Consider the following 17,480-nt stretch of genomic DNA (forward strand, 5'->3'; position numbering starts at 1 on the left):
TCTCAAACAGAAAATATGCCTGGGAGTGCAAATGGAGACAAATATCCTGAAACAACCAGAGGGAAGGTCTTCTAGTAGCATTGTTTCTTGTGAGGAATCTTCCTTTTTCAATAACATATCAATGTATTTCTAGATATTAAATTCACTTTCAAAACAAAAATAACTTTTTAAAGAATTTTCTTAAAGGAAAGAACATAATGAATAGTCAATATAATTTTCTTTGAAGCATCCCTGAATTTGGATACATTAGTCATGTCTGTTCATATGCTGTAATTATAAAACAAATATGCACCTTGGTCAGAACTCACATCTACTGATCTTAACTATAATTGCATCTATCTGAGAAACTCTGCAAAAGTTAGTATTTGTATTTTTTAATAACGCTGAGTAACATCTGTAGACTGGGATTCTCCGAGAAAGACTTCACAGAAGGTTTCTATCCAATTCCCACTAAACCAAAAGCATAGCCAAAATAAGGCTTCAAGAGCCAAGAAGGAAAAGACTCATTTAATTACCGATGCTTCTTTCCAGAATGTTGGAACGACATTGTTAGAAAAAGCCCCTGATCCGCTGCATAAGAATGTTGAGAAGTTTCTCTGGAAAACCTCCATAAAAATATCGTGGTTCTTGCCCACAGTAGGAATAAGAAGAGGAATTACTACAACAGCAACAACTTCAGAACTTCCAATAAGAAAACTGGTATATTCAGCAAACTGTGCCATGGATACTGATTTTTCCACCATCACCACTATAACAGTCTCCAATCTTTGATCACAAAACGAGGAAAACAACTCCTGTGTTAAGGAAAGGATGTGCTCAGAGGCCAAAGATGACACCCAGGCACAACCTGAATGGTGAAAGCCAGGCCTGTGGCTGGAGCAGAACATATGGCCCTGGCTTCTTCTCCAGATCTCAGCAGCTGCTAGCTTCACTGGGAAAAACACCACTGATAGCATTACACCAGCAGAACTCCTCGGTTATTTCTGAATTCCCACAAACACACTTAATCTCAGTTTGGAACAGAACAAAAGCCTGGTCTGGCACATCACCCTTGAAAAAGCACCCTGGACCTTGGTGTTGATGCCTTGCGTTCATATGTTCAGTATCTGACATATATTCAGTTCATATGTTCAGTATAGACATTTCTCAGGTGTCTTTCTATATTTGAGCAACTGCAAACCCTAAATAAAAGGATAAAGCTTTTTATAGAGTCCATGGGAATGCACGCTTGCTGGTGCCTGGACTAACTTTAACCCGCTGGATGTAACCTTTGCCATGCTTTAACTCTGCTCTTCCCATAAACTTTCTCATTGTTTCCCAACAGAATATCTGAGATTAGAATCATAGGAACAGAATATTATACCAAAACTACAGCTCCAACCTACTTAAAATTGATTACGGGAGAAAAATGCATTCTTTTTATTAATGTCTCATAATACAATGAAGATGTTATCATAATTGCATATTTTCCTGCTTCATATTTGCCATATTTTAAGGGAAATCTGTTCAGAATGGTCATCTATTTACAGTTCTTTAGATGAAATCAGTCACGTTAGTTTTTTTCTGTTTTAAATCAAATTCATAAAGTGTTAATGATGTCTTCAGTCACCACTTAAAATTAGTCATAATGCATGATTAAAAGAAATAAGCTCTCAATTGGCCAGAAGAACTTACACTGAATTATATATGCTCCCAGCTGTGCTGCAGTGTTGATTGGACAAGGTAAACGACCCTGTAAAACATCTTGCTTTACCTGCAAGAAAAACTGATACCTAAAACACAAAGAGAAAACAAAGTTGTTATTTCAAGCCTGATGCACCAAAAAATATTTCAAAGTCACCCAGTTAACTGTAGACATACCTTGTACCATAATTATGTGACAATAAAAATTCCTCTCTGAATGGCTTTTCCCACATTGACCTTGAAGTAACAACTAAGATTAATCTAGTGAAACAACCTAGGTAGGGGAGCACTGTAGTTTTCCCATCTGCTTATATTGCGCAGATGCAAATAATTTTCCCCCTAATAATATCATTTCACTCTTTTGGCTTTCATAGAGCAGTGAGGAAGTAGGGACGAGGACCATGATCAGAAAAATTGAACAAGAAACCTATAAAAGGGCCAAAGTTTAACCTGACCAGTGGTCAACATAAAGGACAACTGAGTATTGGATACTTCTTTACTCTAATATTTCCTCTTCACACACCAGAGTATCAGCTATAATGCAGCAAGCAGGTTTGATGGAGTCCATACCTCCATGTCCTTCTTGCAACAGAGATGGCAGGGGTAAAAATGCAATTTTCAAAGTCATAACCTGCTTCTACACTTGATAAAGCAGATACTGAGAGCACTTACAGTAAATAAATATGCACAAAATAGAAAAGTAAAGACAAGGAAACAAGCCATCATACAAAGGATCTGCTTGGTTTTGCAACTCACCATAACAATTTACAGGAAATCTTTTAAACCCTGTTTGAATTTTGTCCTGTTTTATGACAACAGATTTATGCAGTGTCTCACCATCCTAAGTGAATTCCTTTCACTAGCTCCTACAAAACTAACAATACTGAGAAGTAGCTTTTTACAGAAAGAAAAGGGTCATCCATACAAGCGCATAGCTTTTTCATTATTCACTAGTTCAATGTTACCTACATAGAAACCTTTAGCTACTCTGCAAATAATTTATTCTATGTTGGTACAAGTTACTTATGAAAGCACCTTAGAATGATCTGTAAGTTCAAAGTGCACCTACACTGCTTTCATGGAAGTTTACAAACCGCAGATTACGCACAGCTGACTCTCAAAACATCTAAGATCCAACCAAATTTACTAGACTTTTCAGCCAGATGAACCTCTGAACAAGGATGCCGATGTCTTTCTGATTAATGATCCCCCAGAATTCGTGCTGTGACAGACAATAGGAAGGTCCATCCTCTAAAAAATGGTTGATAATCTCTACCTTAAAGAAGCAAGGCATTGCATAAGAATTTTCTGGGAATGTCATTAGGCAACACAAAGCACTCAGTGTTTCTTCACTAAGTACTACTTCTAGCTTATGCTTGCAGTCCTACCTACACAAATCTTCTTTATTTGAATTATGATAATGACAAAGAGGATTTCACACCTCCTGTGGAGTACACAAAATCTTCTTTTCAACATGAAATGCATTTCTTATATGCACCTGTATTTCTGTTAGCACTTTTCCATCTCAACAAAGCAGAGCTTTGTACCACATCATGCTACAAATTTATTTTCCTTGGAGAGGCACCTATATTTCTGCATTCTCATAGTGTAATCTCAAAATAAAACAGCATAGGAATCTTCAAAACAGCCACCTTCTTGCAAAAACAGAGCCAACTTTAAGTGCTTAAGTGATTCCCACTGAAGCCACTAAGCTCCTCACAAAACTACGCCATTTGTCCAAACTCGTAGCTAAAGCACTCGTCTTGTGTGCTGTCCAGTTTTTTATGCATATATTATAGTGCCTAAGTGCCAGTTTCCTCTAGCAAACACATCCAGCAAACACTGCAGCATTAGCTTTTGCCTACAAGGCAGACAGATTTTTCTGCAAAGCAATTATAGGTTTGGCAGGTTTTCATTATTTGCAAAGAGTAATCATGTAATGACACAGATCATTAACATCTAATAACAAGAGTTCGCTCTCATATCCTTTAAAGTAATAAATACATGCTTCAATCGGTTAGCACAAAATAGTTAACACATCACTGGAACACATCACTTAGGCAGAAAATTATTAGCATAAATAAAAGTAGGGTCTTTAATGCCCCCTAAGTGAAGGACCTTTAAGAGTGCCTTCCAAGCCAAGTTATTCTAAGCAGGTGGGTTTTTGTTGTTTTTTTGGTTGGTTGGTTGGTTGGTTCCCACTCTCCCCTCCTCTGGACAAAAAAAAAGCGTCTTCCTTCCAAGACTTAAGAGCCTACAGAAATAAATGCTCATAAATATTGAAGGTATTTGGCTAATCAATGTATTTTGTAGAAGACTGTCAATACAATATATCTGAGGCCCTCCCTCTGTGTGATGTGCCAATTCTGCATGACCAAATACTGACATGAACAGAGGTTCCCTAATCACACTACAACATTTCTTGACTGGATTCACACACCTAATCAGCAGTGCAGATCACTGACTGCAGATCACAGGGCAAAGAGAAACAATTTCTGAAAATTTAGCCCCCTGCCTCCACCCTGACGCCCATGAGGAAATCACAACAGGTTCAGTGGCCAAAGCTCCCTTCCCAGGGCCATCTTTCCCTGTAAGCAGGATTTAAAGAGCCTCTAGAAAAATACAAGAAAAATGCATCGAAATTCCATGGCACAGGGGCATCCCACTGCCACTAACTTATGCTCTTTTACCTGTGAAGTCACAGCATTTATTATTTATACTGGGCCAGACTCAGCCTTGTTTATTGGAGACTTCCATTCCTTGTGCCAGTAAGGAAACAAAAAAATTTTCTCACTCCAGTATAGGAAGACTATTCTGCCTGTTCTGCAACAACTGCCACCTTTGATTAATGAAAATTAAAAACCTTGCATGCATTCTAATGAATTCTCATGGGTCATATTATTACAACATCAAAGGTAATATTTTGGTATGTGTTCATGCAAGCCAGCACACTAATTTTGTCGCCTACCTACCCAAATTCTCAAATTTCCTTTTGAACCTAAAACTAATTGTCTGAGACATTTCATAAATAAACCAAACAGAAAACCCTGTGTGAGAGAGTTCAGATAACTATGTGTGTGCATGTGTCTGTGTGCATGCATGTGTATGTGTTACTGTGTACACACTCATATTTTGTAAAGGCCAAGCTTAGGTAAAAGAATCAGAAGCATGTAACTCTTCAATTTCCTTCACATATTTTTAGAAGGACCTAAAGAAGTCTTCTTGAAAAACAGCTCAGGAATTTTTGCTATGGCCAATAAAGAAGAACATTCATTGTATTTACATTTGATATCCAAGTAAACTCTAAACTTGATTATAGCACAATATAAACGCAGAAGAAAAAAAAAACCACCACCACAAATGTACATCAAGGCCCTTTGGTTTTTGATGCACTAGAGAACACCTTTTCTTCTTGGGCTTCCAAACAGTTGTCCATAACAACCACTGTGAATCTCATAGCAATTTTCTATCTTCATACCAAATGTTCAAGCAAAAACATTCGGATGTTCAAGCAAAAAACAAGAACCCAGACACACTACAACAATATGCATCTGGCTGAAATACATTACTAGTCTGAGAACAACAAACTATCCTTTCATTGAATACTATACCTTGTTATTTCTTCTTTAAGTTTGCACGGATCCTCTGCATAAAATTTAATGCCAAAATACAGAGTGTATGGTGGTCCAGCTGAGTGAAAAAAAAACATTTGGTATAAAAATTAGTTGTCATGAACTGTTATTGTTATGCACTGTTACTAGTTGACTACAAAATAGCTACTAAGAAGCTTATCTTAATATTTTATGAAACTTGAGAGTTTCAGAAAAAGTGTAACATCCACATAGCAAATCCATACACCTATACTCATTACACAAGAGGGGAAAAAAAAGAATTTTTACTATTATTTTCAGTCTTTTATTTATTCATATTTTGTCTGTCTGCTTGGAATTTTTGCTTGTCTTGAATTTTTCACTTTAGTTTTCATTTCTAACTTACTATTTCTCCAAGATAATTTTTTGCTGCTTGATTTTGACCTCTAAGTACTTCTTCCACTGAAGCTTTTTGAAAAATGTAATTATGCATGAAATGTGATTCTCTGTCATAAGTTATAATACGGAGTACCCTTCCACCCTTTCAAATATCTTACACAGCGACTTTAATTATGTACCAATTCAATCAAGAAATATTTGGAAAAGCTCTTCTACTTCACCTTTTAAAAATGTTCTTCTAAAAAAACCTGATAACTCAGTACCAGAATTCTTACAGCTACATTTATTCCACATGTGCCCCACTTCTACATCTTTTATTAAAGGGTCTCCAAATCATGTTCTTTAATTATAATAAAAATAACAGATCTTGTATCTGCAATATCTGAAGACTACCAGTAATAGCAGACACTCTATTATCAGTAAGAGGCATTACTTTTACTTTCACAAGCAAAAGTGAATCTATTTTAACTATGGTACACTAGACTGTGACAGAGGTATCATAGCTACTATAAATTAATTACACAAATTAAGAATAGCACCACTTATTAGTATAAAATAAAATTTAGGCATGCAGAAATGTTTAGACAAAAGTTACACAAATTACTTTAAAATGATAGCATGTGCAACCTATGTGTGAAATTTTGATACAGCTAAGAACTGCAATAACAAACTTGTTCAAGAACTATCAATCTGCTGTGACTAGAAAATAAATATTGCGCAGGCTGTATAGATAGAACATTGTTTCTGTTACTTCATCTTCAGATACGGCCCTTAAGTTCAGATACATACTGTTTATCAATTCTTTATGTTCAGCAAGCGTCTTTGCAGGATCCAGCCAGTACTGTGAGACAGATAATTACAAAAATTAATTACTTAACATGGAAAATGCTCCCTTCCAACTCAAAACATTCTACGATTCTATGACAAGTACCCATCAAGTGTAAAGAAATTTGCTTCACACTAAGCAAAGAAAAATTAATTTTTATTTTCAGAAATGGTTTCACAGAGCAGGGAGAGAGAATGTCTAGAAATTTGCACCAAGGTAGGGGGGGCATAGACTCTTCCACCAAAGTGTTTACAGTACTAGTTGGACACCTGTATCAAACTGACCGACGTATGCTTGGTGCACCACAGAGGGATGAGCTGTTACTTGGGTTCCCATAATGTTTGACAATCTGCAGTATAATTTCTCACTGATTACTCTACCCCACCTTTATCAAACATCTAATAAAAGTCATCCTTATGTTACTGCTGACCACAGACCAGTTGTGTACTTCACATTATGGCTACACAGGTCACCAGCATCCTGCTCTTGTAATCCCTCCAGCTATTTATTTCTTCCTTAGCTTGACATTTCTGTGATTCAGTTTTGGAACAAAGTGCAGAGGCAGTTGCCAAGACCATTCTTGTCTGTATTTTCTTCAACTGTCTTCCCTCATACACAAGCTTTTTGCACCAGCTGAGATTGGCACCCCATCTTAAAACTCTGGAATTGGAAAGGCTGCAGAACACAGCTCCTAGAAGGAGTCATTAACAGCAAATTCAATCTACTCACTTAGTGCCCACCCCTTTTTAGCTGACGAACTACACAGGCCAACGAACAAAAGAACTTCTTACCTGCACCCCTGAACTAATCTTACAGGGAATAAGCATAATGTGATTAATCTAAAAATCTTCCCCTTCTACCCAGAGAACTTCTCTGGTCTAAAAAAACAAAATCGCTATTAGAACGAGTAAGTAGCAGAAAGAAGGGAAAACACTGCAAAGTATTTGAGTGAAAAATCACAAGCAACTAATTTCATAAGTGGCTATAAACAACTATCATTGTATCAGGCTCTAGAAAATATGTCTTACAAAGAGTGGCTGAGGGAGCTGTTGTTTAGTCCAGAAAAGAGGAGGCTCAGAGGGGACCTCATTACTCTCTACAACTACCTGAAAGGAGGTCAGTCCCTTCTGCCATGTCTCCAGTGAAAGGACAAGAGGAAATGGCCTTAAATTGCACCAGAGGAGGTTCAGATAAGATACTAGAAAATATTTTTTCACTGAGAGAGTGGTCAGGTATTGGAATAAGTTGCTCGGGGAGGTGGTGGAATCACCATCTCTGGAAATGTTCAAGAGGTGTCTGGATGTGGCACTTGGGTACATGGTTTATTGGTGATTATGGTGGTGCTGGGCTGACAATGGGACTAGATGATCTTGAAGATCTCTTCCAACCTTGATGAACCTGTGTGATTCTGTGATTACTTCGACAGAATACAAAAACTAGTAACTTCCATTAGCTGCTGATCCATCTGCAACGGAAACAGCAGTATATCTTGCTCTTGGTCATTGTTATTTCAAATCCTAGAATGTTTGTTAAGAAAATTTCCTGAATTTTGAATGAAAAAATTCTTCAGTACATGCTTATATCAAATACATCCAATAACTATTCAAAAATGAACCCTCTTAACCTCAAGAGAAGGTGGGAAGGGAAGAAGAAATGATCACACCTGTTCAAATATCCCATTAGTACTCCAAATCAGCAACAATCTAAGGTAGCACAATAGGCTGATACACAGATTTTACAGTCAACAGGTAGAAAAAAGGCAAAATAATTCTGCACATTCTGGGTATGCAATGCGGTTTGAATGTGATCTGACCTCTCCTCAAAACTGGCATCACAAAATGAACAACATGTTGTGAGTATAACTTGCTTAAGTCTGACAACTCTGTGCTACACTGCAAGATATCAAAACTATCCTGTTTCAAAATCAGATCAAAATCTATCACAGAATAACTCCTTCATTAAGTTCTCCTGAATTGAACTAAACTGAAATTGGCTTCAAGATACATTACCTCTTAGTCCTCTTTGCAGTTGAGCTTTACATGCATAGGTAGATTGATTATTTGTAAAAAAATAAAAAATAAAAAAATTAATATTAATGGATCAACACTCAAATTTGCAAGTGGAGTACAGAGCAGTTACAGATTTCCGGTTGTCTCTCTGCAATCTGAACTCCACTGCCTCTTGGTATCCACGTGATTCACTGACTGCCATGAGACAAACTAGAATTTGGCCAAGTAATCAAAGAGCATATGGACACATGGAGACAATGCAATTAAAATACAGTCACATTGGAACTTAATTCTCACTAGGTCGTACTTGACTGGCAGTAAAATGATATTCTTTGTATGGTCTTCTGAAGGCAATTTCCAAGCTTGAGGGAGGGGGACAAAATTCAAAAGGAAAACTTCAGATTCAAAGGGCATCTGAAGAGAGGAGAGGGAAGAAATCTGTTTATTCATATCACTAAATATTTCCTTTCCTTCCCTCTAAACTGAGCTCTAAAGGAGCCTCTCATCCCTCATCCCTGGAAGACAGATTGCTGCTACGTATACTAGTAAAAATAAGTATCAGCTGCCATGAGAAAATATGTGGGTGCACACAGGTGAGGTTAAACACTTCAGCATGGTGGGGAAGAGACAAGAATCTCATCTGCCTTTTCATTTCTCCAGTAGGTACTTAGCATTGTGGCAATGCTGCAAACCCACGCTTAAAATCATTGTGTAGCTATTTATTATTTCAAAGGCTGCCAAAATTTTCCTGAAGAATGCAAGGGGTGGGGGGAGGAGTGAGAGATTTCTAACATTTTATTTGTAAGCCAAGGATGAATGGAATTTCATGGATAATGAAAAGGCATTTTTCAAGCCAAAGTCAGACAATAAAGATGGGAACATTTAGAAATCCAAGAACCCCAACAACAGAGCCCTCAGAGCATACATAGTAATGTGTATTAGATACTTGTTAAATGTTTGCATATATCTATAAATAGTTCTGGGTATAATTACACTTTCAAGCTCATATGCTAAAATGCCAATATAAATGGAACAAAAAACCCAGTGTCTTATTAATTCACTTGCAGAGCAGTTGCTGACAACAAACCCTACATTTGTGAATGCTAAAGCAGCTCTGATGCTCAGCCTTCACTCCTTTCATCTGCTTGGCATCCAGTGTGCCACTTCTCAGTGCTTTCCCACCTGTATCTCTTCTGCACAGACTTACAAACATCTCACCACTGTTGCAAGGAGATGGAGGATGCAGCATATACCCAAATAGATGCAGGAGCCAAATTTTGTGAAAGAAGTATTTAACATATACAGAAGAAATGGAGAAAAAATAATAATTTTTAATAGCACATATCAATGCAACCGTCCAATTACTAAAGTGATGGCTACTAGTTTACTAATTGTTCTTTACAAACACAATATAGTATTATTTTAATAATTTTTTATTTACTAAGACTAATTATAAAGGTACAATGTAATTAAAGGAAATAATTCCCTTTAAACTTTTGGGTAGAAATTATTTAAAAAAAATATTTTGAAGTACAGCATAAAGAATGAATGGGGTTTCCTGTCCTTTGTAGTTTTACAAATCTGGCTCCCATATAAGCCAGATGTGTAAGCAGTATGCATCCAAGCTCCATGCAGTATTTCAAATTTAGCCCTTTTAAATGCCTGCAAACATTTTACCACAAATCTGGAATCTTCATTTTTTGTATCTGCTTAGGGTTAAATTCGGGTCAAATTCCATTAACCTGTTTGAAACAAAATATTAACTAGGTTAAAATGTTTGCTGAGGTATCAATCAATGTAGTGTCTGGTGCAGAAAAATCTGTCAACTTCAAACTAAATCCTGGACTGCCTTAATTAGATTCTTATGAAGCCATACCCATCGTGCCACACATCAGGTTTTTTTCACGTTTACAACAGCAAAAAACACAAGTTTGAAGAGAAAATGCATAATTTTTCAATTATAATCTGAAATTGTCAAGATTTTTCTGCAACTTAAGACAACACTAACAATTAGAATTGTTGTGTCAGGTTTTTTTCTACAAATGTTCAGTGCAAAGAACCTAAAACTGCTAAGCTCAAGTTGTCCCTATTATATAAGAAATGTAAAAATCTTCAGGCAATTCCTACATACAAATATGTATTTAACATCTTCTTTTCATTATTAGAATGTGAAGCTATATTGATTATATTTAGTATCAGATCATCAATGTGAATATCCTATTCATCCTGCTGCACTCTAAAAGTTTACTCTTACTACCTATAAATCACTTGACCACCGGGTTTTTCCAGGTTGTTTTAATCCATTAACATTCTTCTAAAATTTCTTTCTTGTAGTCAATATCATCAGTCTCCACTTTCTTTCCACTGGTTATGTCATCTATTTTAAAAAGCACAACAAGTCTTTTTCTTCCTAGACAATTTAGTATACTGTGCTTGTGGACAAAGGTAAAATCCATACCAAAAAAACCCCCCAAAATCCATTCAACAATACACAAGCTAGGTACAATTCAATTGTTTTACTAAGATCTTGAGGTCAGAATATGCAGTGCACTGTATGACAGTAATTCCCTAGAGAAAAACATTTTTGATTGCAAACAAAATTTTGTTAAAATTATGCCCTTCTTTCCATAGCTAAGCTACATTACAGCCTGTTCAATCTACTCCCCTATCTAGTTTGGTACATTTCCTCATAGCAGGGGAAACAAAACACATCAACACTGCAGGGTGGGTGCATGGTATGGAGAGAGGGCTTAGCTCCAGTATGAATAAACATGGTGATACAGCTTTCTGTATTTGTATTTCTCCTCTTAGAGCCTAAGAGAGTATCGTATGTTGTACATTATCATTATAATAGTCAGATCAACATTATCGGATAAGAAAAGAGGGGTATTTGCATCACAACCTGCTGTACAATTTCTTGTAAAAGATGCTTGAAAAGCCTGATTCTTTTGGTATTTGACAAGGGAATGCCTTTGGGCTTCAAAATTACCCTTTCCCTCATCAAATTCTGCTCAGCTTTTCATGAGATATTATGCATTAAAATTGTTATTTCCATTCTGCCTTTTATGTGCCTCAAGAAAATACTGGCCTCCTTCCAGAACAGTAACTAGCTTGGCTGTCCTAAAGACCCCTGGTAATGCGATAAAGGCCATAGCAAAGGGAATATGTGGAGAACACGTGGGAGCTGCAGCACAGCAGGAACCAGGAAAGTAGCAGGATAAGTACATCACTGGGCCAATGGTTTCCCCAAATATCAAAATGGTGAGAGACTGTAACAGGAAGAGTGTGGCCAGCAGGTCAAGCAAAGGGATCTTGCCCCTGTACTTGGCCCTAGTGAGGCACATCTGGAGTGCCGTGTCCAGTTCTGAGCTCATCAAGACAAGAGAGACCAGAAGCTCTTGGAGAGGGTCCAGTGAAGGGTAACGATGATGAGGGATCTGGTGCATCTCTCTGATGAGGAGAGATGTGGGAGCTGGGCCTTGTTAGTCCGGAGAAGAGAAGACTGAGAGGAGATCTGATTAATGTATACAGATAACTCAAAGGTGGGTGCCAAGAGGATGGCCCCAGACTCTTTTCAGTGGTGCCCAGAGACGGGACAAGGAGCAGTGGCCATGAACCAAAACACAGGAAGTTTCACCTCAACATGAGGAAGAACTTCTTTCCACTGAGGGTGGCAGAACACTGGAACAGGCTGCCCAGGGAGGGCATGGAGTCTCCCTCTCTGGAGACATTCCAAATCCATCCGGACGTATTCCTGTGTCACCTGCTCCAGGTGACCCTGCCTTGGGGGGGGGGGGGTTGGGCTGGATGATCTCCAGAGGTCCCTTCCAACTCTGACAATTCTGTGATTCTGTGAGGCAGTATAGAGCTTCCTAAGCCGCCCTCAGCTTCTGCAACACATATTCCGGTGATTGTGTCTCACCTGAAAACACCACATGAGTCAAAATGTCCTGGCAGATGAGGCAGAAGACAAAAATGTCAATCAAGACATGACTGACCATCAACCTTAAGAAGCATGAAGACCATACCTGGTTTCAGCTTAGCCTAATTTGAGTGTCACCAGTTTCTGCAGTACATAGCACAGTACATAGCACAGTGAAACCTTGTTCACTGATCAGAGCCCTACTCATACTACTAAAATAATTATGATACCACCCACATAAGAGGTAGCACACCAACACAGCTCTTAAAAGACCACCTGGAAGTGCTGAGGCATGCAAAAGTAATGGGGAAAATAACAAGTTCTTTCAAACCCTTAATAAGAAAAATGTTTCTTTTGTGACTGGTTTGTGTTCTTTAAAATACATAGTTTTGCCTACCCTGCTTTATTCATCATTCAGTTAAATATATAGTGTGACAAAAAAACCTGACAGTGCAAATAGTAAAGCACTCCCCACCACAAGCAATGTATTAATAAATAGCCAAACCTCCCAACACTTTTCTCTCTCTAAGACTAACTCAGGAGCATGGTTTTAAAACTAATTAGCAAGGTAACCTTTTTCCTCTTTCCTTAGGAAATCTACTGTGGTTGATCCAAAAAATATCCAATCCAAAATTCAAATCTAGGCGTCTTGCCAGCCACTACAGGACTAATTCCCACAACAGCCCACAGAGTTTTAGCCATAGTGAGCATGCAACTGAATATATGTTTACAGCTAAAGCACAGGGTGTGTTTGTCGCTTGGAAACTTTCCATTTATATCGCCCATTCTTAAAAGTTAACAAGATTTCACTAAAAATAGCAAGCTAGCAACATTAAACCATACACCATAAACCACGTAAAACTACACACAGTAGCACATTTTGACTCATTTATGAACTTTTTTAGATGAAACAGCATCAGCTTTTAGTTACCCATACACAGACAAACATGAGGAACTGGCATTTTCATATTTTGTTACAACACAACTCAGGTGTAAATGCAGCAGTACAAACATGGCCATTCACTGAGGTAGCATCTACATGGCACAGCAGGTGTACTCTGTAAGGTGGCACACAGTTGTGGTCTCTGGTTGTACCTCCTGTATCCACACAACACAACTCGTGTTGGTGCAAGAGCAGGTGAATGACAGAAGTGGGTTGAACACTTTCCTAATCCAGGGGAAAATCAAGAAGCATACACAGAACATTGGCTTCAAAAGTGTAACTGCTTGATCTAATTCAACCACAGGCCAAGCGTTATTCCCTTAATAAAATTAAGGGAATTTGAAGACCACCCTGTGAATACAGCACCAGTCTCTCTTGCTGAGCACCCCTTGCAGTAACCTTGCACAGACCATTTGGGGAGGTGGGGGAACTCCAGACAGTGCTGCCACAAGCCACTGCCTGCTTCGGCTGAAACATCTCAGCCTGGTTTCAATCTTCTTGTCTATTTAGGACTGTAATCTCCTGGTGGAAAAACCCTCAGACATCTGGTGAGTCCTTACCAAGAAGGTTCTAGAGAATATGGGCTCAAGGACACAGAGATGGTTCAGGCAGAGAGAAAATATCATTGCCAAACACACTCTGAAAGAGGCATCCAGCCAGTGTTCCAAGGGAAGCAGGTTGTTATGCGCTCAGGGACACAGCTTCCCAGACACTGCTGGGCAAAGTGAAGCTGGACAGTGTAAACCAACAAGCACTAGCTTCATGGTACAGTATTAAAGAGGAAAAAATATTAATCCTGCTTTCATATAACAATTTTTTTACTCTTTATACTTTCTTCACTTAGTTTTCAACACCATTCAGTATTTGACTGTGTTCCTATCTAAGATATTAGTGGCTATTCCAAGACTCCACTGCAAACAAACAGAGAAATTATTACTGGATACCTGAGACAGGAAATAGTGAAAGTTAGTGAAAGTATGACAATTCAAAGCTTTACAGGCATTTACAGCACAACAGGGTAAATTTTATATGTGGAAAATCCAGTTTGCTGTGTGTTTTACTCACTGTTTGGTGACTTCGGTCACAGTAGCGCAGTCCAAAGTAATCTATTTCCACCAGGTTTAAGTGACGAAATACGTAGCCCAGGACAACCGACCCTTTCGTTGACTTCTGTGGGAAAGAATTTACAGAGTCTATTCACAAAGATGCTCTGCTTTTGTCAGCTATGTGCAGTGGCATTCATGCATTTAATTAGCTTTGTTTAAAAAAAAAAAAAGAGGCAGTTTGCAGTGCCTTTAACAAAAATTTCAGCAGTACAGATGGAAATATTTTGCCTTCATACATGTTTGAACAATAATTCTGTAAAATACTGTTTGGAAGCTGGCAAGTTAGTAGTTACACAGTACAAAAAGAACAAAAAACCCCAAACAAACACTGACAATGGAGATCAGGAGGCAAAACTGTCCTTAAGATATAAGTTATGCATCATTAGCTGCTCTGTTACTTATTTTTGTAAAGAAGGTTTAGTTTTATTTGCTTTACTTTTAAATATTTTTGATAGTAGAAGGGGGAGCAGTCTAGCACCGTGAATTGAAATAATCCTGCTGTTTCCTTGAATAGTACTTCATTAGGTGTCTACTACAGTATTTGCAAACAAAGCTGGAGACAATATTGCAAACAACATTTTCCTGTTGAGAATGCATTATAAAAAGCTGTCTTCCACCTGAGTGCCTCATATTTGTCGGTTCGCCTTGCAGCCAACAACACAGAGATAGGCAGATGGAGAACAATTACACAGAATGATCCCTCATCAGAATCAATTAGAGCCTTTGACTATTACAGTCCTAAATTCCACAAGAAAATATGGACATAACTCATAATTAGGTTTTGCTTAACTGTTTCATATTTTATAAACTACTAGATTGTAGCAAAATCACCAGAAGGATAGAAACAGGAAGAGGAAGTGGGATATTGATTGCACTATTCCACTTTTTAGCCTATAAACAAATAATTTCAAAATTAAAACAGCAAGGAACACTGATTAAAAAATCCTTTAATTTAGCTTTGCCGGTATAGTATCAATCACACGACAACAGTGAAGGTCTATTCTTTTTTCTTTTCAGCAGGTGCATTTGGTCAGGCTTTGTAACAATAGTCACAAGGGCAGGGCCAATTCAACAGTTTCAAGTGGCTACTCACATTCAAAGCAAGCCATGACAAGGTATACCTTACATCTCTGGTAAGATGGGAATTGCATATCCATGCTATTTATCAGATTTACTACATAACTGCTTAAACCAGAAGATGTTCTGGAAAGGTTCTCAGTGTCTAAATCCATCATACTGGTTATTTACATTAAGCAACTGCAATTACATATTCCCTCAGCATGTACAGTAAGCCTTAATGATCAGCCACAAAACAGAGAACAATCTGGGGAAAAACATGATTAAGGTAAGCAGAAATTCACTAAATCTCATTTTAGCATGTTGGATAAAGCAGAGCAACACAGTGATTTTATCATTAGATTCCTCGACAAGAAACTGAATTTGGGTTGTCAGAACAAAGACAAGAATCAGCTGTAAAGTGACTATCAGGAGCACCGCAGCAAAAAGACAGAACAAAGCAAAACACAACTTAAAAATACAAAAAATACAAGCAATAATTGTACTGCCTTGTCTTATTTTTAAATCAGTTGTTATTCAAAGAAGCAGAGGAGGCATCCCACTAAGAAGGACATAGTTATCATTCATACACTGGACTCAATGATCCTGATGGGTCCCTTCCAACTCAACATACTCTATGATTCTGTGTCACATAAGGCAAATTACCTTTACCATTGTAACTGTTTCCATTTTCATTTAAACAGTACAACAATGTCTTGGGAACCTAGAATTGGACAGGCACAGGAAAAGCTCTTATTTTGAGCCCTGACTCCTAACATCACGTGTGGATAAAGAATGGCAACACTTTCCACTTGGCACTAAACATTAAGAGAACATTTTAGACAAAAGGAACTCTACCATCAGCCACTTAGAGTCAGTGGATTTTGACATGGTTAACCACAGTGTGGACAGTAAATCCTTGCAGAAGGTATAGAAAGGATTACCTGCACCATGACTTACAGGAGACATGGAGTGGGGCCCATGCAAGCCTTGCTGAGCTTCTGTGATCATGTGAAGTTCAAATCTGTTTGCTTTCAATGAGCTTTCCACTCCTTGTCTGACCAGCAGCATTATTCTCAGCATCAGTTGGTTTTATTAGCAGTACTAAGAAACGCTAATCAAGCCACAAAGATTAAGTAGTCAATTTCCCATTCAGGCATCTTACAATAACAGTACACACTCCTGTAATCAAAGAAGCTTAAGCCTTATAGGAGTTCAACTTATATGACTCTGCACCAGCTTAGAATACAGCTACCCTTCTTGGCTGCAAGTCTTCTGCTTCAGTCAGCTGAGGACTGCAGTACTACATACTCTTTCTACATAAAGCTTTCAGGACAGCTTTCCTTCTGTGGACACTAAAGCTAGTGTGTTATCCCCAAGAAACACACACATTTCAAACCTGATTTGACTGAAATTTAAGCCTCCTTACTTTCCCTTCAGAGATAAAAGGCTTTTTAACTGCTTTTTACATCTATTGCTAGGCACAAATGCCTGTCAATTTATTTTCTTGTCCCAGCTCACTTAACACTTCTATAGTGGCAGGTCCTGTGGAAACAGATGGTCCAGCTGTGAGGAAATGCTGAGCAAAACCATCCAACTTAAAATGGCTGGGGTTTCTCCACCTCTGCAACAGCAAGATGCTCAGTGCTTTGGTTATCCTCAGCCAAAACAGACTGTGGGCTGTAGTCTCCACGTCCCTTTTCGCCAATCCCTTTCGCATCTTTCAGCAATGCCTGTGTGCGCACAAGGCAGTCCTTTGCAATGGAACAGCCAGGATGTGAGCCAGGCTCTATCCTCACACCCTTCTAACCTCACCTTCCGTAACCTCATATTTTCCCAGCATGGAAGAGCACTCTTCAGGTAAAACACTGCAACCTCATTTTTAATTCAAGTTCTCATTTTAAGCCACATGATTTCAGGGTTTGATGCCAGTAATTTGCCTCTTC

The 17,480-nt window shown here is 38.2% G+C and overlaps 1 protein-coding gene across 3 annotated transcripts in view; it reads right to left on the reverse strand.

Moving 5' to 3' along the window:
- EPB41L4A (erythrocyte membrane protein band 4.1 like 4A) overlaps window positions 1-17,480 on the reverse strand; it is a 123,234-nt gene that overhangs the window by 59,757 nt on the left and 45,997 nt on the right. For all 3 annotated transcript variants that reach the window (XM_027671148.1, XM_027671150.1, XM_027671151.1), the window contains exons 2-5: window positions 14,438-14,542; window positions 6,462-6,513; window positions 5,295-5,373; window positions 1,675-1,772 (exon numbers count right to left, since the gene is read on the reverse strand). In XM_027671148.1, coding sequence (XP_027526949.1) covers window positions 1,675-1,772; window positions 5,295-5,373; window positions 6,462-6,513; window positions 14,438-14,542 — 334 coding nt within the window. The remainder of the gene's footprint in view (window positions 1-1,674; window positions 1,773-5,294; window positions 5,374-6,461; window positions 6,514-14,437; window positions 14,543-17,480) is intronic.

This window comes from Neopelma chrysocephalum, unplaced genomic scaffold, assembly GCF_003984885.1.
Source record: "Neopelma chrysocephalum unplaced genomic scaffold, ASM398488v2 Primary Assembly neopelma1_97034, whole genome shotgun sequence".
Taxonomy (NCBI): Eukaryota; Metazoa; Chordata; class Aves; order Passeriformes; family Pipridae; genus Neopelma; species Neopelma chrysocephalum.